General features: G+C 35.8%; 3 protein-coding genes across 9 annotated transcripts; 1 reads left to right on the plus strand and 2 right to left on the minus strand.

Moving 5' to 3' along the window:
• Positions 1 to 1,659: 1,659 nt before the first annotated feature.
• Positions 1,660 to 5,259, plus strand: LOC140834370 (mechanosensitive ion channel protein 10-like). 6 transcript variants are annotated; one of them, XM_073199204.1, is made up of 6 exons: positions 1,660 to 1,932; positions 2,246 to 3,744; positions 3,848 to 3,968; positions 4,164 to 4,457; positions 4,550 to 4,752; positions 4,834 to 5,259. In XM_073199204.1, the coding sequence occupies exons 2-6, from the start codon at positions 2,276 to 2,278 to the stop codon at positions 5,081 to 5,083; spliced, it is 2,337 nt and encodes a 778-aa protein (XP_073055305.1). In that variant the 5' UTR covers positions 1,660 to 1,932; positions 2,246 to 2,275; the 3' UTR covers positions 5,084 to 5,259. The 6 variants fall into 6 exon arrangements, with proteins under 6 accessions (XP_073055305.1, XP_073055303.1, XP_073055304.1 ...); XM_073199202.1 differs by having other exon boundaries at positions 2,262 to 3,744; XM_073199203.1 differs by having other exon boundaries at positions 1,660 to 1,912; positions 2,262 to 3,744.
• Positions 5,260 to 6,092: 833 nt separating this feature from the next.
• On the minus strand, positions 6,093 to 9,236 carry LOC140834373 (thermospermine synthase ACAULIS5). Its single transcript, XM_073199209.1, has 10 exons — positions 8,958 to 9,236; positions 8,799 to 8,865; positions 8,594 to 8,688; positions 8,309 to 8,411; positions 7,493 to 7,581; positions 7,234 to 7,390; positions 6,879 to 6,954; positions 6,706 to 6,764; positions 6,487 to 6,623; positions 6,093 to 6,393 (listed from the first exon to the last, which is right to left on the minus strand). The coding sequence occupies exons 1-10, from the start codon at positions 9,107 to 9,109 to the stop codon at positions 6,315 to 6,317; spliced, it is 1,014 nt and encodes a 337-aa protein (XP_073055310.1). The 5' UTR covers positions 9,110 to 9,236; the 3' UTR covers positions 6,093 to 6,314.
• Positions 9,237 to 13,881: 4,645 nt separating this feature from the next.
• LOC140834374 (peroxisome biogenesis factor 10) lies at positions 13,882 to 22,219 on the minus strand. 2 transcript variants are annotated; one of them, XR_012118713.1, is made up of 11 exons: positions 21,911 to 22,219; positions 21,693 to 21,724; positions 20,918 to 21,007; positions 16,682 to 16,776; positions 16,366 to 16,576; positions 16,068 to 16,125; positions 15,903 to 15,981; positions 15,025 to 15,217; positions 14,511 to 14,605; positions 14,151 to 14,239; positions 13,882 to 14,071 (listed from the first exon to the last, which is right to left on the minus strand). XR_012118713.1 is itself a non-coding variant. In XM_073199210.1 (11 exons), the coding sequence occupies exons 1-11, from the start codon at positions 22,101 to 22,103 to the stop codon at positions 13,969 to 13,971; spliced, it is 1,179 nt and encodes a 392-aa protein (XP_073055311.1). In that variant the 5' UTR covers positions 22,104 to 22,216; the 3' UTR covers positions 13,882 to 13,968. The 2 variants fall into 2 exon arrangements, 1 of the variants encoding a protein (XP_073055311.1); XM_073199210.1 differs by having other exon boundaries at positions 15,025 to 15,158; positions 21,911 to 22,216.
• Positions 22,220 to 22,895: the final 676 nt, after the last annotated feature.

Consider the following 22,895-nt stretch of genomic DNA (forward strand, 5'->3'; position numbering starts at 1 on the left):
TTCTTACCATACTAAAAACATTTTCAAGTAACTTCATATTTTAAATAGAAAAAAATCAAAATAAAACTTCCCTTTTAAATCGAACAATTTTTCTAAATCGAAAATAATTTCGTGTTATTATTTAATATTATTTTATGAAATTAAAAATAATAACAGCACATGCATTGCATGTGCATCTTTTACTAGTTTTTATGAATTTACATATGTGAGATGGATTGCCTAGAAGTGCTCTCCTGCAGCCTAGATCTAGCTCAGCTTTATAGTTTCGTACTGACGGATCGTAATAACAACATAAACTTTTTCGGAGTCTGGGGACCGACAGAAGTCCCGGTCTGTCATTATACCTCGAGACGTAGAAAGAATTACAATCCCCATCCCACCTAAAATTCTAGGAATTCGTTGAGAGTTAGAATATATTCGTAAACCAGGTCGGCCGATCCGTTTTAAATTGAAAAAATTTCTATAGGGTATTTTCCTATTCCTTCTATGTCGCAGGGTTAAACCAAAAAAGATTTGTTTTTTTCTTGATGTTTTCTGACGTTTTCGATAAAACCTTCGCGGAAAAGTATTTTAACAAGATTTTCGGTAATATTAGTAGATGCTATACGAACAACTCGTTTTTATCCATATCAACATTTCGTATAGAGGTTATTATCTCAGAAATAGTGTCCCTACCCATGATGAATTAAAATGATTGATGTCTTATCCCCTAAGAGGGATAATCTCGTAACCTAAATCATGTGCAAACTTCAACTCTTCGCTATAAAAGACTCCAATGTGACATAAAAATTAATATTTTTTTTATAAGTTGATTTGAGGTTACGAGTTTTTGTGTAATTGAATATTGTGAGATATTTAGACATTCATTGGCTTGGGGGCAGAAGGGACGTGTAAATTACCCGTTATATTTTTTCCACTCAAGTTCGAGGCACTCGAATTCTTGAAGGTAATAATAGATCTTGGAATTTATTTGTTCCGAATTACATTGAATTTCGCAGCAATAAAATTAGACACGAAATAAATATATCCCATTTTTTATGGATTTTATTCCATATTGTTAAGCCTCATTAATAATCTTATTATGCCGCAGATAGACACAAAATCTCAAATGTGAGAAATGTTATTTTCAATTCCTTCATAATAAATTGATATACATAATTAAGAAGATAAATCCGAAATATCTCAAAACACTCATAAAAAATAATTTTTTTATATAAAAAATATTAATATTTATGATAATTATGAATTAAATTAACTTGTCTTATTTAACTTGTGAGAAAGATAATTATTCAAATTTTAAAATATTATATTTATGTTAATCATTCAGATAAGTCAAAAAATTCCTTATTTGTTTTGTGGCAAAAATTGTGTGAGATGATCTTACAAGTCGTATTTTGTGAGACAAATTTCTTATTTGGGATATCCATGAAAAATTATTACTTTTTATGGTAAGATTAATATTTTTTATTGTAAATATTGGTATGGTTGACCCGTCTCACAGATAAAAATTTGTGAGATCGTTTCACAAAAGACATACTTTTGTTTTATTTATTTATTTTTTTAATATTTAACAAAAGCTCCAATTATTTCGACAGCAACTTTGGCTAATGATCTTCGTATTAAAGTTGGTTATTAAAGTTGGTTTCCTTTAATGTTCCTCTAGACATTGATACATTACAATGAAATGTGAACGCCTTTCCATGTTCAAATTTCTCCATAGCTACTTTTTCGATTAATTTAGTATTTTTTTTACAAAAAAATTTACCCTTGTCACCTGCTCCTCCCTGCTGCCGCCTTGTCCTGCTGAAACCATATTTTCTCATACTCTTCACTGCTATTTTTGTTGAGATAAACTTAGCGGGCTTGTGTGTTGTTACCCGTTGCTGGATCTGTATCAGGTTTAATTCCTCAGGTGACTCGTCACTTTCTCTGGTAATGAAGCGGACCCTTTTCTCGTCTCTTGACAGAAAGGAAAGACAGATGGGAAAAAACCACCTTTGTTGTTTATGATGCATATGGGATATGGTGTTATATTCTTATTTTATGTGTCAAATTGTTTCGAGAATGTTTTGTTCTTAAAAGGGAGTTTTACTTTCGGGAAAGTTTGAGCTTTTGTATTCATAGTTATATGTCCAGTTGTTTCAAGAATATCATGTTCTTAAAAGGGAGTTTGACTTTGGGGAATGTTTGAACCTTTTCACTCTTTTCGGATTTATTTCGTGCGTATAACTCAGTAAGTTAGCAGGATATTCGTTTGGCAGGTTTTCATATTGCAATGGATGCGAGTGGTAAAGTTTCGAAAACCAGTGGAGAGATAAGCATGGTGGAGGGCCAGAAAAAAGAGAATGACTTGATCATTAACATCCCTGCAGATGAAGAGGATTCAAAATTTTCGATTCCCGATTCTTCGACGGACCAAAAGTTTAAAATTTCAGCTGGTTCACCTCATAGATCATCAAATGATTCAGCTTTGAGTGCTCGAAAGTCGGTCACATTAAGTTTCCCGTCTCCTGAAATTGCAAGGTTCGGTCCAAGCCCTAATAAGCCTCCCAAAATCCCACAAAGTGGGACTCTTACTCGTCGGATTTCCCTTTCAAGGCCAGTTTACTCAAAACCCAAATCTAGATTTGGTGAACAATCTGTGCTAATCGACGATAAGATTTTCGAAGAAGATGAACCATTAATGGATTCACGGGTGATGTCCAGTCGGGGTTCGCCAAACACTAAAGTTGACGTTAACAATGTTAGCTCTAGAACTGTGCCGATTACACCAAAGACACCATTGATGGCGTCCCCAGGAGGCTTGGAAGGAGTTGACAAGGATGAAGAAATATACAAGAAAGTAAGCAGCAGGAAGAAGCTGAAGTATAGGAAAGTGAAAACCAAGGTTCTGGTCGAGTGGTTCCTGTTTCTCTGTATTCTGGGGTGTTTAATTGCTAGCTTGATCGTAGATAAATTGCAACAGTGGATGGTTTGGGGTTTACAAATTTGGAAGTGGTGTGTTCTTGTTTTGGTGACCTTCAGTGGTATGTTGGTCACTAAATTGTTGATGCATTTTGTGGTTTTGTTGATCGAGTTAAACTTTTTGCTGAAGAAGAAGGTGTTGTATTTTGTTTACGGTCTAAAGAAGAGCGTTCAGTTCTGTGTTTGGCTCAGTCTTGTTCTCCTCACTTGGGTTTTTCTCTTCCAAGAAGGGGCGGAGAGATCCCATAAAATCACCCGTATTTTGGACTTCATCACTTGGACCATGACTTCGCTACTGATAGGTTCATTCATGTGGCTTCTTAAGACTTTGTTGCTGAAGATTTTGGCATCTTCATTCCATGTGAACACATTCTTTGACAGGATTCAAGAATCAATGTTTCATCAGTACATTTTATTCACGCTATCTGGGCCACCAGTTATGGAGTCGGAAGCAATATTGGGTCGAACAAACAGTAATGTAACTCAATTCAGTTTTCGGGTTTCAAAGAAGGGGAAGGATGGAAAAGAAAAGAAAGAGAAAGAAAAAGAAGTAATTGATATGAGTAAACTCCATCAGATGAAACAAGAAAAGGTCTCGGCATGGACCATAAAAATGTTGGTCGATATGATATCTAATTCAGGGCTGACCACTCTTTCAAATGTAATCGATGAGAGTGCTTATGGAGGTAATGAACAGACAGATAAGGAGATAACCAATGAGGAGGAGGCAATTGCTGCTGCCTATTACATTTTCTTGAATGTAGCTCCACCTGGATCCAAGTGAGCAAATCTATCTTTTGAAATTAAAGAAAATGGTTTGAAGAATCAATGTCTATTTTGTGACATTTTTTTCAGTATTGTTTTACGTTTTTTAAATGACCAGGTACATAGATGAACTGGATCTTAGGAGATTCATGATTAAAGAAGAGGTCGATGTTGTATTTCCAATGATTGATGTGGCTGAGACTGGGCAAATTGACAGAAAAGTTTTAACTGAATGGGTGGTAAGTCTGGCCTTTTCTCAGCTCCGCTAAATTGTGACAATGAGTTTCTAGCCTCATCTCGTAGAATTATTGGAAGAACTCTCGTTGTGGAAAGTACAATTCATTATTTGTGAAGCAATTGTCAGTAGTTATATGATGGTTTAAGCTATTGAAAATTGTAAACTTCTTTCAATACTCACATTTATGGTCGTGCAGGTGAAGGTTTATAAAGGCCGCAAAGCTCTAGCTCATGCTTTAAACGACACGAAAACCGCTGTAAAGCAATTGAACAAAATTGTTACTGGGATTCTTATTATCATTATGATAGTAGTATGGCTTCTCTTGGTGGGAATAGCAACAACCAAAGTGCTCGTTTTTCTCTCATCGCAGCTTGTTCTTGCAGCCTTTATGTTTGGAAACACTTGCAAGACCATTTTCGAAGCTATTATTTTTGTATTTGTGATGCATCCTTTTGACGTAGGTGACCGATGTGTCATAGACGGCGTTCAGGTAAATTTCCCGAGTTGGTCACATCATTTTTTTTGTTCTAGTATTATCTCTAATTCATTTTTTTTTTATTATTTCCTTGAAATTGTCTACAGATGATTGTAGAAGAGATGAATATCTTGACAACCGTATTTCTTAAATTTGATAAAGAAAAGATATTCTATCCGAACTCTGTCTTGGCTACCAAACCAATTAGTAATTTCTACAGAAGCCCTGAAATGGGCGATCAACTCGATTTCTCCATTGATTTCAAGACGCCCGTTGAGAAGATAGGCACATTGAAAGATAAAATGAAATGGTGACTATCCTATATCCTCTTGTAATGTGTCAGTGGCGTTAAAATTCTTTGTGTTTTTACTGTCGTATCATGAATAACTAGGTACATTGAGAAAAATCCCCAGCTTTGGCATCCTAACCACAGTGTGATAGTGAAGGAGATCGAGAACGTGAATAAGTTAAAGATGGCTCTGATATTTAATCATACAATGAACTTTCAAGATTTTGGAGAGAAGAACAAACGGAAAAGCGAAATCGTCTTGGAGATGAAGAAAATCTTCGAAGAGCTGGCTATCGGATACTATCTTCTTCCCCAAGAAGTTCATCTTATTGAGTCAAAAAATAGCAACTAGACCAGAAATGAGCCAATGATTTGGGAAGCATTGTACAAGTTCACATTACCAATCTTTGTCATCTGAAGTTGATATTTATCTTGCACCGCTCCATTCTACGTGTATTAATACTTGCACAGACTTCAAATGAAACCATTTGGCTTGTTCTTTATGGGTGATTCAATGAGTATTCTCATCTGCATCTTGCTGAAAGATTCATTTACAAAGAAACTGACAGCTCTGTTTGGTGCTAATGAGCCCCCATGAGCTGTGGAAATAAAATCTAGCTTCTGAAGACAAGAAATGGTTGAGAGTTAATTAAGTTGACTAGCTGCATGAGTTTCCACTGCCGTGAATTTTTGCAGTGGGGCGTTCTGCTTGTTTCTTGATCATTTTTGTTTGCTATTCCCAACCGTAGTGAATGAGACTGTTTTAATGGGATATTCGAAGGAATTAGAAGGATACAGTGAACAGAACGAATTTTTTTTTCCATGGATTTATACCCATTGATTTTAATGGTTTTCCGCTACTGTATTGCATGAATCACTTGTGTGAATTCCACTAGCCGTTCTCTCTCTCAAGGGAAAGTTGAAAATATCACAACTCGTTTTGGATTTAAGAGTAAGTTTGGTTAAATCAAACAAGTTCTTCGGGGGTTGTATAAGTTGCTTTTTGGTTGAAAAGAACCAACGGTTCTGAAGTAAAAACATCATTGATTGGAAATTATGTTACTTTATCTATTTTGCGTTTGCGGTTTGGCTTTGTGCATGTTCAATGTTTAAATCTATTGGGTTAAGCTAACTTGGTCAATTTTGTTACTTTTTGACCAAATAGGGGGGGATTAATGTTATATGCGGAATAGTTGGATACGATGCCTGTAAAAGTACTAGTATTTGATTCCTTCAGTTGCTTTGAAAATTACAAGAATTCAAGATTTATGTTTGATTCGATTATTAAGAGAGTGTTTGCAACCTTAAAAAAATGTGTCCAAGATTTTCTTTTATATGGTTGCAAGCACTCTCTAACTAAATTGAAAAAATAATAACAATAATTTCATAGCATGCAATTTAAGAGGCTTAACGGAGGGATTTAATGTCTCAAGATTTTCCAGTATTGCATAAAAACCAAATAAAAAAGCACTTATCAGCTTAAATTTACCAAGGCCGTTTGCCTCTAGCAATTACAGCATCATACTATTTCATATCATTGCTTCTTCTGTACAACAGAAGTTCCTCCCTCCCCTAGCTTCGCTTTAAATCCGGTAAGCGACGCCTTGGCCATGAATAAACCGAGCGTTATCCTCTGTGTAGACATGACTCTCGTTCTTCAACCTGCGTTGGTTAAAAATAGTCCCTGAGTCATGCCAGTCTTAGCAGTATAAATTGGACGCTCAAGGAAAAGATCAGAGGCGATCTGCTGCTTACGTTTTGGCGACTGTCTTGTTCAGAATAGTCGAGGCAACAAACGAAGCACCATTTAAGTACAACAGTTCTCCATCAATTCTTTCTGCTATCTTCTTGTCCATCTTCTTGGCTTCAATGCCGAGCGGTTCATCAGAGGCCTAAATATAGCCCGAAACACGTCAATCTTCAATCAAATATGTCGTATAATTATAAATAAAGCAGGCATTTAGGTGTACTTACAATGACCCATCCCCATGTATCAGCAAATGATGGAACGTGAGCTGTGTATGCACGGACATCTGCACGAACACCAATGGATAGAGTCATTTATATGATTTACACTTACCATTTAAGTGATTTTCCTGTACTTGAATGGCCTTAAAAAGGAAAGGATTCAAAATATTGAGACTTACACTTGAAAACCTGTTTTATTGTGTTGTATATTGATGAGAAGACTTCCTTATGAGTGAAAACCCCTGCCGGCCCAGCCTATACACACAATATATCAGAGATGGTGAATTTGAATCAAAAGTGCAGGCACATTCTTGCTTGGCCTAAATATTTAAGGTATTTGCTACACTAGGTGTTTTCTAAATCGTCAAAGAACCAATATGCAACCAACACTGAGCCATTAGATCCTTGAGACAAAGCCAATTTTACTTCTCTAATGCATGTTAATCAAGAAACCATCCAAGATTTTGAAATATACAGGGGTATGCCAACTCACTGCAAGTTGAAAATGTCCAACCAAATACAGTAAAGACCAACCTGAGTCACGAAGATGCCATTGCCATTGAGCTTAGGCTTCAAAATATTTTGGTAGAAGGATTTTGTGTACAGCTGGTAGCAAGGCCCTCCTTCAACTGGATCAGCTAAATCTCCCACGATGATGTCAAACTTTTCCTCCCTTTTCTCCAATTCAGCTCTGAACAAAATCAGCAAGAATTTAGTCCAAAATTTTAAACAAATAATTTCCCATGTCAAAAACCTCGAAAACAATTCACGGCAAAGATCTGGTAATCCTTACTTGGCATCATTTATCACTAAGTTAAGCTTAGTATTCCGAAAGGCCTCATGATTTGCACTGAGATGCTTCCTGCAGAAATCAACAACTTCCTGCAAGTGGAGTACACATTTGACCATTTGATCTCATATTATATTATATGATTAATCGAAAGTTGGGAGACAAAATGAATAGAAAAAGTGCTTTTGTGCCCCCTTGATACCAATCAAAGTAGGAGACAAAAGGGCACAAATATGACCCAAAAAATATTCAAAAAATCATTAATTGGTATCCTATCCAAGTATCTACTTTAAGAAAATGGTGCTACCACACCTGTTCGTCATTATGAATGTGCATGCCCCCTTCCTAATGAACTCATTACAAAATAGTCAAATACATTGTAACGCTTCAATTTAGCCCTGTCAACAATCATTTTATCTTTTTAACACTTGATTTTATATGTTTATGTGTTAATATGTCAAACACAGATATGTAACAATAACTAAATTTTTGTATGAAATGTATGCTTTAAATTTATATTTTCTTTACATATCAATTATGTATTCGTGTATTCGTAAAATAAACGGAAAATTATATATTTTATCTTGTATGTTTGTCTCTTTGCAATTTTGGTTTTGTATGTTGTCATATTTCAATATTTGTCTATTATCTCTGTTTCATTGATAGTTTGTCATTTTTGCGATGTGATATTGATGTAAGTGTGTAATGTCACGTCAACAATTTCTATCAAAAATCAAGATTAAGATAAGCGATACGTTACCGAAAAATAAACAATTCTCCCTAAAATAGATAAATAAAAATTTATCCGAGTGAAAGTACCTTATCGATATCACACATGACTACTTCGTCAATGGATCTGTGCCTGAGCGCTTCCCTTGCAGCAGATCCTTCGCCACCTCCCATAATAAACACCGTCTTCGGGCTACAATCAAACATATCATGATCGAGTAAATCTACACACACATATATATAACAAACATATCATCGAATAAATTCGCGCACGCGCGCGCACACACACAGAGCTATTTAGATATATATTCAACGATAACCATTTTTTTTTTTACGAAATATACAACGGGAGACTAATTGACTATAGAAACTCACTTGGGGTGACACAAGAGGGCAGGATGAATCAAGCATTCATGGTAAATAAATTCATCAACTTCTGCACTCTGCATTTTCCCATCGATCACCAAAACCTGCATGCAATCAAATAAAATAAAATATTTAAATTTACACGTCAAAATAATTCATTACAAAAAATTTCTGATACGAATACACAAGAAAGTTTCACCACTTGACTACGTACCTTCCCAAACCGTTTGGTGTCCAAAAGAGCTATATCTTGGTACTCACTTGTTCCTTTGTGCAACACTCTGCAGAGGAAATGGAGGATAAAATTAATTTGCTTGCCTAAAACTGTAAAATTCGAATGAATTTACATCGGATTGAATATCATCGTACGTACCGATTCAAAGCGAACGACCATTTAAGATCGACGTCGATTTCTTCTTCGAACCAAGAATCATCTTCAATCTCATGATTTTGCTCCATTATCAAGTCAGTGGTTTTGAAGTACTCAATACTTGGGTAACCAAAGAACTCCACAGCTTCACCCATTTCTCAAATTTGTAGCTTGTATTTATAAAACTTTGGTTGGGAAAAAACAGAACAAAGCACCAAAACAAAGGAATTAGGAGGAGAAGGCCTGAAAATCCAAGTGTAAATTTGCGTGTCATTTATAGTTGTAGTTACCCAAGTGGAAGCCTGCCCATATTCCAATATTTGAATGAAAAAAATTGTGTGAGACGTCTCATGTCGTATTTTGTGAGACGAATATCTTATTTGGGTCATTCATGAAAAAATATTACTTTTTATGCTAAGAGTATTACTTTTTATTGTGATTATCGATATGGTTGATCCGTCTCACAAATAAAGATTTATGAGATCGTTTTACGAGAGATGTACTATATATATATATATATATATATATATATATATAAATATATATATATAATATAAATATATATATAATATATATATATATATATATATATATATATATATTATATAATGTCCTTTTGTAATAATCACTACCTAAATAGTAGTGGATCCTACCTTTTTATTTAATATAAAATTCCTTTTTTTTGTAGAATAAAATATATTGTTTTGTTATTTATATTCTGAATTATAAATAAATTTTCGACGTCATATTTCCATGTTCGACTCAAGAATTCCCTCAACCTTATAATGTCTTATTAGAAAAAAATGTTTTTAAGCTAATTGATGAGATTTGTTATATGTAGTCAAAGGTTCATATATTATATAATTTCATCGAGTGCAGTTCTAGATGTATATCTTGATTTATATTTTTCTTATCAAGTACAAAATTATTAATGACTAACAAAATATTTATTTATTTTCATGAGTAATTTTATATTCAGTAAGAAAAAATGTAAGTTAATATAATCAATAAAATACACGATAAGATATAGCATTTGTGAAGTACATAATTAGAAAAATTTTGAATTAAATCGGTTGCCGCCTTCCTAGGGTGGCAACCGGCAAGGTGAGTAAAGTTGGGTAAATTCGATTCTGGGTGTGGGGGTAGTGCCCACTCCAAGGATCAATGGCTGGATTCAATCTCATGGGGAAAAAATTTTTGAAAAAAAAAATTGGGCCAGAAAAAATTCTGTCCCTTGGATGTATCCCTGCAGGAACCCTGTAAGGGTAGGAAGGAATAATCCGTAAAGTTGGCTCTCTTCTTGGACTAAACCGTCTCCACGTACAATATATACAAGTCATTTCATTGGTATTTATATAAGCATGAATGATAAATGTGCAGCGTTACATCAAATATGTGAGTAACATATCCTCGACGCTCACATAAGTGTGTAACATATCAAAACTATATATATATATATATATATATATATATATATATTGAGTTTATAATATACATATAATATAAATTCATTGACTGACGCATTAACCTGTAAATCGAGCTAATCATGTGAACATCACTGAGGAAATCTTATGCAACAAGCTCATCCGAGAAAATATTGATACGGAGAATAAAAAAATTATTATTGATCAAATATTCACTTGTTCCACCAACTCAAGTATAATTTCAGAGACATTTTGATATATTTTATCCAATTTCTAATTAGATTATCTATTTTTATCCATGTTCACTCGTTGCCAAATTCGTGTATACTTAAAAAAACAACGAATATAGAGTGAGATAATTGGGAGTAGGGTGGAACTAGTACGTACCAACTGTTGCAATACGGGATGCAGCACCACGTTTCATATATAAGCATGCGCGTCTTTTTCTTTTCTTTTTTTGTTTAAACAAAATAATGCTATAATATAAATAAATAAAATAATAATAATAATAATAATGTTAGTAGCAAAATATTAATTGGAGGGCGTGACAAAAATGGGGGCCACATTGATGTGAATACTTGCATATAATACATGCAGCAGACACGCTTTCACCCATTTTGCTAATTTTTATGAATCTCCTATTGAAGTTATTTTTAGAGACTGCTTCTTTCTACTTCCAATTTTTTTTTTAAAAAAAGAAGAATTTTTTTTCCTTTATATATACATGCAACAAATGTTAGTATTGATTCGAGTCAAATCAAACGTTTTTCTTTTTTAAAAATCGAGAAATCATCTAAATTTTTTAATTCTTATCTCATTGGTTCGTGTCAAAGATAAGACATTGTATAAATATTTAACAGAATTGAAACTTAGATTTTTGTTTTTTTTGCCCATCTAATTAATTCAAGCGTAAGCAAAGGCCAAAAGTGGTGAAAATGATATAGTTTTGATAGGTGTGGATGGTTGTACAAGGGATGGTTACAAAATGTAGTGTAGGCGTGCAGCACTTGTATAATGGCAGTCGATAGAGGAGACAAGAGGCAGCGAGACGAATAGTGGGGCTGTCTGTCTCGAGCGTGCAGTGATTGCACTAATTAACACTTGTTTCCCCCCAAATTTTGTGTGTGGAAATCCCACTCTTTTCCCATTACCTATCTCTCCTCCAACTACTTAAATGGTGTCCACTTACAGTTTGTTTGGAAATTGTTTTTTGTTATTTAGGTTGTTTAAAAGTTTATGCTAATTACACTTGCTAAACAGGTGAACGGATGCGAGAATTATCCGATGTTTAATTCAGACTCTGTGTAAAAGGCTAGGAAAGCTAATTATCGAGCTCGACTTAATAATAGCTTGTTTAACGGTCTGGCTCGATAATATATAAATCTAATCATTTTTAAATGTTAGATGAAACAAGAATATACAATTGGATTTTTCACACCAAATGATAAACTCTCCCTTGACAGTAGTCAACCCGATAAAATTTAACGCATGCAGACCATTCGGTTTGTATGTTTGGAAACCTTGTTAAAATTCAAGTGACCATTATCCATGATGAAGACGAGACATATTTCTTTATCCTTGTCGCATTAAAGAAAATAAAAAAAAAAAGGTCCGATAATTGGTAGAAAAAGACAAAGTTCGTCTTTACACCAAATTTTAATTTGTTCGAGTATTGTGATTACTTGTTCTAAGCAAAAGACGCACAAATTGATGACATGGAGTTCAAAGAATTTAACCTACAATCTACAATTTTTATATATAAATAAAAAATATATTTTTTTTTTTTTGTGGAGTGTCGACTCGAGTGGTAAAAACCTCATTATCGAGTTGTTAGTTTTGGTGGTAATGAGGAGGCAAAACCCAAAAGTTAAGTTGGTGGGCACATCGAATGGTGTAATAATTTTCAAAGACTTTCAAATTTTTTGGAAAACCAAAAGTTTTTGTCTTAATCTTTTCCTTGTAATGTCCAAGTCAATGGATGTTAAAATCCCTTGTGAGTGTGACAAATCTTGATTAATTAATAATCGGTCAAAACTTTTCACCTCATCATCTCCTCAAATTGGTACATGCGCCCACTCCACTCCGCTCCAAATCTATGCTTATTAATTATTACCATTATTAACAAATCAAATGATATATTTAGTGTGAAACCGGCCACTCACATTTAAATATTAATTAGCGTGCTTAGAGCATAATCCCCTCCACTCTATGTGACTCCATAGATCAATAAAAAAAAAATGAAGGGAGTTAATCACATCAATGTTATGAAATAAGGCGATTTTCTTAATGCGAGGATGCTCGAAAATAAATAAATATAATTTTGGGATCGATTGCTTTATTATTAAGATGGTTGCGATGAAGCGACCGTCTATAATTTTTCATGTAATACATTGTGTTGGCTATTGTGAATAAATATGTATCGCCAACGTAGCCCTTGAATTAAGAGTTTTGACTCTGCTCTATGAATGTAAGACGGTCTCATATGTCGTATTTTGTGAGATAGATATCTTATTTGGGTCATCCATGAAAAAATATTACTTTTTATGCTAAGAGTATTACTTTTTATTGTGAATATTGGTAGGGTTGACCCGTCTCACAAATAAAGATTTGTGAGACCGTCTTACAAGATACATATTCAAGACTTTTTCCATGTTATTCATTAACCATTATATTTCTTATTTATTAGGCACGGTCAAAATTACACAGTTGATCATGTCCTTTTGCAAATTCAAATGTATGAGATAAAAACATATTCGTTTCCATAGCTTGAGGTATACATATATTTTATACACGCAGCTTGACAATTTGGAAACAATCAGAAACGAGCAAAATACAGTGGTGGAGCTAAAAATCCGATTATACGCGGATTAAAATTTTAAACTCTAATTTTTTTTAATATTTTAAATTGATAAATCCGAACTAATATTAAATTTATCCAAAATTACATATATTTTTTTAGAAAACATTTAGGACCAAGCCCGGACGACAAAGACTGTTGCTCCGCCTATGGCAAAATGGTGCCCACAGTTGAGCATGAAGTCTACTATAATAAATTTTAATTGCAATTTTATTAAATAAATAAATAAGTATTTTTTCCTTTATTAAAAACGATCGATAATATGTTTTTTTTTTTGAAAGAATTGACATCTCACACACACTCTATCATGGCTCTAATGGCATGCGAATGACATAAAAAAGTGTCAATTTACTTATCTACATTATCATGTAATATTTTGGACACTATCAAAATTGCTGATGATTTTATGTCCAAGATATAAAATAAGGCATGTTGCATTGTGACATAAGAATGATGTCATCATGATTAGTATATATTAAAAGTTAGGAATACACTGTCACATCACACACTGCCAACATATACTACTACACTGCCACAAGGATTAACCAAATATCATAGAGTAACGCCATAATTCGTTTCTCGACACTTAGTCCGACCATAAATCACAAAAAAACGAATAATATGAATAAAATAAAGTCCACCGGTGGTGAATCGTGGTCTTTTTGCACCTTAAAGAGAGGCTAAACCCTTATGGATTTATCTGTTTGAATAGCATTTTCACTAATTAGATGAGCTAAAAATCAGAATGATATAAACAAACTAAACTCGAATGAGTGGTCGGCGAGCGACAGAGAGGACATTCAGGCTTTTCGTTACACCATTCCATGATGCAGTTCCTGAAAAATGCCATAATGAAAGATTATGGATATCAACCAAGCTTGGTTCAACTAACGGTGTGTATTTCGGAGTTCATACCAGCAAAAAACATGACCACAGGGAGTGGATGTGGGGTGTTGCCGGTTACTGAGGCAAAGCGTGCATTTGGTCACTCCACTTACTTGAGACTGAAATACACACAATCATTCAATATCTACTTCAGTATTTTCACATCAATGGAGTAGAGCATGTCACATTTGTTGCAATTCACGCTAGCTACCACTGTGAAAACCATTTCAAATGATGGCAAAAGCTCAACACAATCAATGCAAATTTCTGATGAAGTCAACCAAAGTACTCGATTCCAGCATACACACACAAATACACATCACACAGGTGCCAGAAAATGAAAAAGAGAAGGGGAGAGGAACTGCAGATCTAGAATTGAGAGACATGTACCTCTGAAGTTGATGCTGATTCTGAAATCCAACTACTCTTTGCAGAATCCTCGGTAATTAAATTACCTTCCTCGTTTAAGACAGGCAAACCTCTTCCTGCCAGTATCAATATGCAGAAGTTCTAGACATAATCAGAAGATGATGGCTCAATCCCAGCAAAAACTCAAAGCAGCATCAGGGAACTCTAACTAAACCTTGAAAAAATAAAACTTAAAGCATAACCAAAATAAAATTTCAATAATGGTCCTCCGGATAGGATATTTAGATATGGATTTATATAATCTAATTGTCTCCGGACAGGAGGTTGTGACACCATCATCCAGAAATATCAAGCAAGTCAAGTCAACAGTTGAGATAGATCAATTTGCTTAACAAAGGAAGAATATTCATCCACAGTTTTAACAATCAAAAAGAAAAAAAACCACACAAAAAAAAAAAAACAATCTTATGCCTGAAAAGGTAAAACTAGAATGATAAATGGTGTAAATCATGACATATCTAATGTGATCAAGAACCTGCTGGAGTTTGATAAGAGCCAACAGAAGTTTGCTGTAATGACGTCGCAAAAGAGGATAAATTGCTTCTCCGTAATCCTTCTGCAGCAATGATGCATAGCTGAACCAGGAGGAAGACTCCCAATATTTGATATCTGTCCAAAGAAATGCAATATCTGAGGCTGGAAGCCGATAAAGCGAAGCATAATGGAATCTGTTAAACCCAATAAAATTCAAAATGCAATCAAGGAAAATGGTCCTTAGAATGTAGGCACGTGATCAACGACGTAAATCACATGCTTAAATAAGTAAGTGTAAATAGTGTCCTCTCTTACACTATGAACTAGATTTTCATGAAATATGTCGATGCAAGTGTTGGTCCGTGCCACATACAAACTGAAGCGAAGTTTTTTCTCAAAACAATGTTAAAAAATAAAGGGACATAAATTTCCAGCTTGATGTCCCCCCAGATAATTTTTTTTTTTTGTCAAGTAATAAGGTTTTGAACTCGAGACATCGTCCCAAACTTGAAATCTTTGTGTCAGATGAGCTACAAGTGATCAATGTCATCCCAGATAAATATATGTAAAGCAAAAAAGAGTAATTAACACTTAACATCAAAGAAAACCAATAATCACATGCTAATACATTGATGTATTGTATCACAACAATGCTAAAACACACATCATGATTCTCTACTCTTAAGAATTAAGCAATTGGCAAGGACAAAAATGAGTCAACACGTAAAAGTGGTATTATGTATATAATCAACATCTAGTGCCAAAATTTGAAGGTAAGGTTTCAGAAAATCTATTCAGAAGCTAAAAAAACAAAACTGTGGTAGGTCTCTCTAACAAAGGCCTTTCTCACAGAAAGCGAGCGCGAATAGATAAATATACCTAGGCCGTTGATTGGTTGGTTTACCAATAAACATATAACGAATCCCAACAGCTCGCTTTGATAGGTGAAAATATAAGCCTGTCATGGGAAAAAGATAATAAGATTGAAAAAATCAGTATTCCCTCAAAGAAGGACCTACTAATGAAAAAAGTAGATTATTTTACCTTCAAAATAAAAGAACATGAGGTTCATCCGGAGTACCAGTGCAAAAAGCTCACGTACCTAAGGAAATGCCTGAATTGATCAGTTAAAGGACAACATTGTTGAGAAGAATAGTTACAGAAACAAGGGGCAGAGATGATGCGAGGGGAGCACAATGCACTGCTCATAAGTTGAGCTTTTGTATTTGAATAAGCAACAAACTCAAGTTATATAGCAGAAACTCATTCCATATATATTTACCTTAGCAAAAAATTATTACATGTAAACAAGGAAGAGTAATTTTTAAGGAAAAGTGCACACCGAGGGCCATCTCTGCACAGCAGTCGACCACATTCCAGTGATTCGGGATTTCAATCTTGATAAAGCTGAAACAAATACTCTTGAACTTAAAGATGATGAATTTTCAGCACCCGAAGATGACTGGATTTGACTGTTTGAGATAGTTCCGTCATCATTGAGATCACCATGTAATTCATCGGCCATGGTTATTCCTCGAGCAGCAATCCGCGTGCTACAGTTCCGGAATGATTAGTAATGCAATCATTTATGTATTAAATAACCAAAGAAATCAAGAATGGACCATCAAAAAAATATTGGATGGAAACAATAAAAAAACCTGATACGTTCTGCAATATATGGAAATGTTGTCTGATAAAAAATAAAAAGAGAACGCCTTGCTGGGGTTGGAGGAAGTCCATATTGTCCTGCAACCTATTAAAGCATAAATATAAAGATTGATGAGTGTGGATTAAAATATAAATTAAGCAATAACCTACAGATAATAATAGTTCAAACTAAAAGATCCATCGGGGATGGCGGTACATGAGTAGGACAAAGATGTGATTATAGTAACATAAACTTGAATCATAGACAAGATTTGCTAAGCTACTTATGTAATGACCCGAATTCCTATTTTGAATGAAGTATTAATTAAGACATAATTAATGAGTTGTTAATTTAGTATTATAAAGGAATTGATAATTCGGGTTTAAGGTGTTGGTATCCACTGAATTTTAAATGGATAACCCGACCTACTTCGGATTACATTATCTCGAGAAATCCAACTAGACCAATGAGATTCTGACACGTGGCAGATAAGATTGGTTCGGATTTTCTGAAATAGTGCGGATGCAGCCTATAAATGGAAGCCGATTCTTTTGTTTCCTTCACCGTATTCTTCAGAAAGAGTTCTAGTTGTACCTTAGGTTTTCTAGCCAGTTTCTAGGGCACTTTGGTGTCGGGAAGTTTCGGAGCTAGTGTCGACTCGAGGAGAGTCGGTGTACTGAGATCGAGACATCATCAGCGGGCTGACGACGGACGCAGGCATAATCCTAAATCCTTAGATAGTGATTTAAGGATCATTAGGGAGAACTTGTAGCATGTTTGTTCTGGTTTGTTAGTGATTTCTTTATGTTGGTATTGTTTAGGTTCAGAGCTTTCTGTCAGATTGTTTTAGTGAGGTACGTGATGTACTGACTGAGATATCCAAGCGTAGTATACACACTTATATGCTGCATATTTATCTGTTGCATGATACATGTTTTACTGCTTTGGCATATTATGCATGACATATCATGTTGAGCCTGATATCTTTTGAGATATACCTCGTTTGTTGGGACCGGTCAGCCCTATTCTGTATTGTGGACGATGGGGCATCGAGAGCTACAGTGTCCGACGGGACCCGCGGGCTCTGATGACCTGGACATTGCAGGTCCACGTCTTGATGATGAGTGTGGGAGCCAAAACATGCCTAGGGCAGATCAGAGACTACACACTCAGGCGCCTCTAGACTGAGCATGAGATTCTTGACTTGATCCTTGATATCCGAGCATATTGCATTTTGCATGCATCATATCAGTTTGTATACTCGTACATTCTCGTATTGGGCGATTATCGCTCACGTCCTTGTTTTCATCTTGGGCACCCCATTCCACGGTGCAGGTCTTAGGTTGGACGGTTCGGACGACCAGGGCAGTGGCTAGAGCAGTTGGGTTTTCGGTGGTGATCCAGTGGAGGTTTTCTGTGGTTTATAGTTTTCTCGTTCAGAATCATGTATTTGTTATGGTTGTATTAATGTTTAAGACTGTCGTTATTGTTTTGTTTTCATTTGGGTTGTAAGATGATTAAGTATTTGGTTTCCGCTGTTTAACTGTTGGTATTAAGTTTAATGTTGCATGTTTATTAGTTTGTTTAGAAGTGGCTCGGGTAAGGGCGCTACATTTGGTGGTATCAGAGCATGCAAAGATTTTTGGGACATTAGTAATTTTGTTTTGAGGATTTAGAGGTTGATTTTAGTTTCCTTTCAGATGTCAGGAGATGGAAGCAGTCACGGTAGTGTGGGACATGGCCGTTATGGCGACGATGAGGCTGGCCGAGAACATCGTCGTAGAGATCGTGACGGAAGGCGTCACCGAGATCATGATGAAAGGAGACGTAGGAACCGTGTCAACATTATGGATTTCATGAAGATTGGACCTCCACCGTTGACCGGAGACGAGAATGCTGATGTTGCTGAAGCTTGGGTCGATATCATGGTGTGCCAACAAGTATAGTCGGTGATAGAGATCCACGCTTTACCTCAAGGTTCTGGGGAAGTTTTCAAAAAGCGTTGGGAACGACTTTGAGTCTGAGTACTGCCTATCATCCAGAGACCGATGTTCAGTCTGAGAGGACCATTCAGACACTCGAGGACATGTTGCGTGCTTGTGCTTTGGATTTTGGACCAGCATGGCATGATCATCTGCCGCTTGTGGAGTTTGCATATAACAATAGCTACCACAGTAGCATTGGTATGGCTCCGTTCGAAGCATTGTATGGTAGACGTTGTCGTACTCCATTGTTTTGGGACGAAGTAGGAGAACGACAAGTGCAAGGACCTGAATTAGTGCAGCAAGCGATTGACGTAGTGGAATTGATCAAGAAGAGGATTAAAACTCCACAAGATCGTCAATCGAGTTATGCGAATACCAAGCGTAGACCTCTACAGTTTCAGTCAAGGGAAAAAGTTTTCCTTAAAGTTTCACCGTTCCGCAGGGTGATGAGATTTGGACTCAAGGGAAAATTAGCCCCAATATTCATCGGACCTTTTGAGATCTTGGAATGTGTTGGAAATTTGGCGTATCGATTGGCTTTACCGCCGTATTTGTCCAGCATTCATAATGTCTTTCATGTATCGTTGCTACGACGGTATGTAGCAGATGAGTCGCACGTTCTTAGTCCGACAAATGTTCAACTTGAAGAAGACTTGACTTATGTCGAGCAGCCGCTTTTAATCCTGGGTAGGAAAGAGAAAAAGCTCAGAAACAAGACCATCCCACTTGTTCTAGTGCAATGGCAACGCCGAGGTACTGCAGAAGCGACTTGGGAGTTAGAGAGTCGTATGCGCTCAGAGTATCCTCATTTGTTTTGAGTTGTATTTTATTCAGTTGTATTGTACTTCAGTTTTGATTTCGAGGACGAAATCTTTGTAAGGAGGGGAGAATGTAATGACCCGAATCCCTATTTTGAATGAAGTATTAATTAAGACATAATTAATGAGTTGTTAATTTAGTATTATTAAGGAATTGATAATTCGGGTTTAAGGTGTTGGTATCCACCGAATTTTAAATGGATAACCCGACCTACTTCGGATTACATTATCTCGAGAAATCCAACTAGACCAATGAGATTCTGACACGTGGCAGATAAGATTGGTTCGGATTTTCTGAAATAGTGCGGATGCAGCCTATAAATGGAAGCCGATTCTTTTGTTTCCTTCACCGTATTCTTCAGAGAGAGTTCTAGTTGTACCTTAGGTTTTCTAGCCAGTTTCTAGGGCACTTTGGTGTCGGGAAGTTTCGGAGCTAGTGTCGACTCGAGGAGAGTCGGTGTACTGAGATCGAGACATCATCAGCGGGCTGACGACGGACGCAGGTATAATCCTAAATCCTTAGATAGTGATTTAAGGATCATTAGGGAGAACTTGTAGCATGTTTGTTCTGGTTTGTTAGTGATTTCTTTATGTTGGTATTGTTTAGGTTCAGAGCTTTCTGTCAGATTGTTTTAGTGAGGTACGTGATGTACTGACTGAGATATCCAAGCGTAGTATACACACTTATATGCTACATATTTATCTGTTGCATGATACATGTTTTACTGCTTTGGCATATTATGCATGACATATCATGTTGAGCCTGATATCTTTTGAGATATACCTCGTTTGTTGGGACCGGTCAGCCCTATTCTGTATTGTGGACGATGGGGCATCGAGAGCTACAGTGTCCGACGGGACCCGCGGGCTCTGATGACCTGGACATTGCAGGTCCACGTCTTGATGATGAGTGTGGGAGCCAAAACATGCCTAGGGCAGATCAGAGACTACACACTCAGGCGCCTCTAGACTGAGCATGAGATTCTTGACTTGATCCTTGATATCCGAGCATATTGCATTTTGCATGCATCATATCAGTTTGTATACTCGTACATTCTCGTATTGGGCGATTATCGCTCACGTCCTTGTTTTCATCTTGGGCACCCCATTCCACGGTGCAGGTCTTAGGTTGGACGGTTCGGACGACCAGGGCAGTGGCTAGAGCAGTTGGGTTTTCGGTGGTGATCCAGTGGAGGTTTTCTGTGGTTTATAGTTTTCTCGTTCAGAATCATGTATTTGTTATGGTTGTATTAATGTTTAAGACTGTCGTTATTGTTTTGTTTTCATTTGGGTTGTAAGATGATTAAGTATTTGGTTTCCGCTGTTTAACTGTTGGTATTAAGTTTAATGTTGCATGTTTATTAGTTTGTTTAGTAGTGGCTCGGGTAAGGGCGCTACAACTTAGCACAAATAAGAAAGCATAAAGTGAAAAAAAATACACACCTGAGTGATATCACAATATTCTTCTCCTAAAGTTTGCTTCCCTGCTCCAGTTGTCAACAAAAAATAAAGCATCTGCCCTAAAAGTTTGGTCTGTGATAGGAAAAAACAATACCACATCATAAAAGCAACCAAATATCAAGAACTTAATTTGATGTGGCCACATCTAGGTTGGGACGATGTCAAGTGATTTAATTTTATACCTCTACATGAATGACATCATCATCTTGAGTAAAAAGGCAGTCAATCCATTCATATAACTTCCAACGGCCAGATTAAAATATAATTCTGCATGCTAGCTCAAGAATAGATCTGAGGATGGAAACCGTGGGGAATTATTATCACTTGACTAAATATAATTACAATGTGCATTTTTCCATAATGGAAGTCTTCATCTCTGTCCCCTTTGCTTTGCATACTTCATTTAGATATGGCACATAGAAGCATTGGCCATAGTTTCCATTGCCAAGGAGTGTAAATGAACAAGCCAATTTTAGCTTGTCTAATGAAATGATTTAACCACGAAACGTACTGAGAGAGAAAGTAATCCGCCAGATTAAATACCAGTCATGATCAGGTCGAGTTAACCTGAGTTTTATGAAAATTTTGTTTTTCTAGTATTTCTGGATTTTGGTTGACAGCCCTACGCTCATCCCCCCGGGCATTTACAATTACATGAATATTAAATTCCATACAGACAAAAAAAAAAGAAGTTTCATAAACTCCAGCATTTTAAACTTCACCTTGGGAGACAAGCTGAAAAAGAAAAGAGGCAAACCTCATTCTGATATGCAACAGCAACTCTTGTACCTGAAACAAGATAGAAAAAAAATTCTGACCACAGCACAAGAAGATTAATATAAAGTGGATTAGTAACAAGGAATTGAAGCTTCGATGGCGAATCATAAACACTGTAATTTCAATACAAACAAACTTAGACACGACACCATTTAAGGTTGAATTTATATATCTCATAGATATTAATTAGGGAAACACCGAAGAGATGGCGGAAGGCATCGCGGCAAGCGTCGTGGACGAAGGAAGCATACTGGTCGTCCTTCTCCGCGGCTCTCATTATTTCTGGCTGCGCCGCCAACGGGAACCGCCGTACGCCGCCGCCGGGCTTGATATCTGCGTTGCTACTGCTAGCGGCATCTCCCGCGACTGCAGTTGCTTCTGTGAGAACCATTTCCTTGATTAAAACGACGCCGTTGTCCAATTCAAAGGCTATTGTTCAGCCAGGAGACTCGTTTATGAGAAATGAAATAAAAGTAACTTTCTGGAATTAAGGTCCATGCTGGGTCTCAGACTTACGGGGGCCACGGTTGGTTATTAAAAATTAATATTTTTTTAGGGAGAATATTTGTTATAATTAGATTTCAATTATTTATTTGTGGTAGATTTAAGTCCAAATAAACATAATCATATTTCTACAATTTTAATTTTTTATATATAAATTACACAACTTTGTAACATGTATAAGTATTTTAATTTATGACAAATGTAATTATTATAATCTATAATCAAATAAAATTTCACTCATTTCATAAAACTCTGAAATTTAAAATTGATCATTCAAACCATATCAAACGGAAATTCTTGGTTTGATTATTACTTTTTAATGGTTTCGTTTAGTTTGAAAATTTTAAAAACTGATGACATATAGTTTGATTCAAATTTTTATCAAAAATCTGACCAAACAGTAATACTCTTATGTCCGATCACCATTTTGGTAAGAGGAATCCCCAAGATTCGCAAATTCCAATGGGTTTCGATGTTAAAAAACTGAATCTTAGATCCTTAGATTTTCATTAAAGTAAACGCAGCCGGATGTGTATACTCACATCTATAAATTTCTAAATAAATGATACTCATCAAATCTGAAACAAAATATTGAAATACATCTTGAAATATGAAAAAAAAACCATGACTACTCTACAACGTGTCAAGTATTTCTTTCTAATTCGAATGATTCGACTTA

This window comes from Primulina eburnea, chromosome 6 (assembly GCF_022965805.1).
Source record: "Primulina eburnea isolate SZY01 chromosome 6, ASM2296580v1, whole genome shotgun sequence".
NCBI lineage: Eukaryota > Viridiplantae > Streptophyta > Magnoliopsida > Lamiales > Gesneriaceae > Primulina > Primulina eburnea.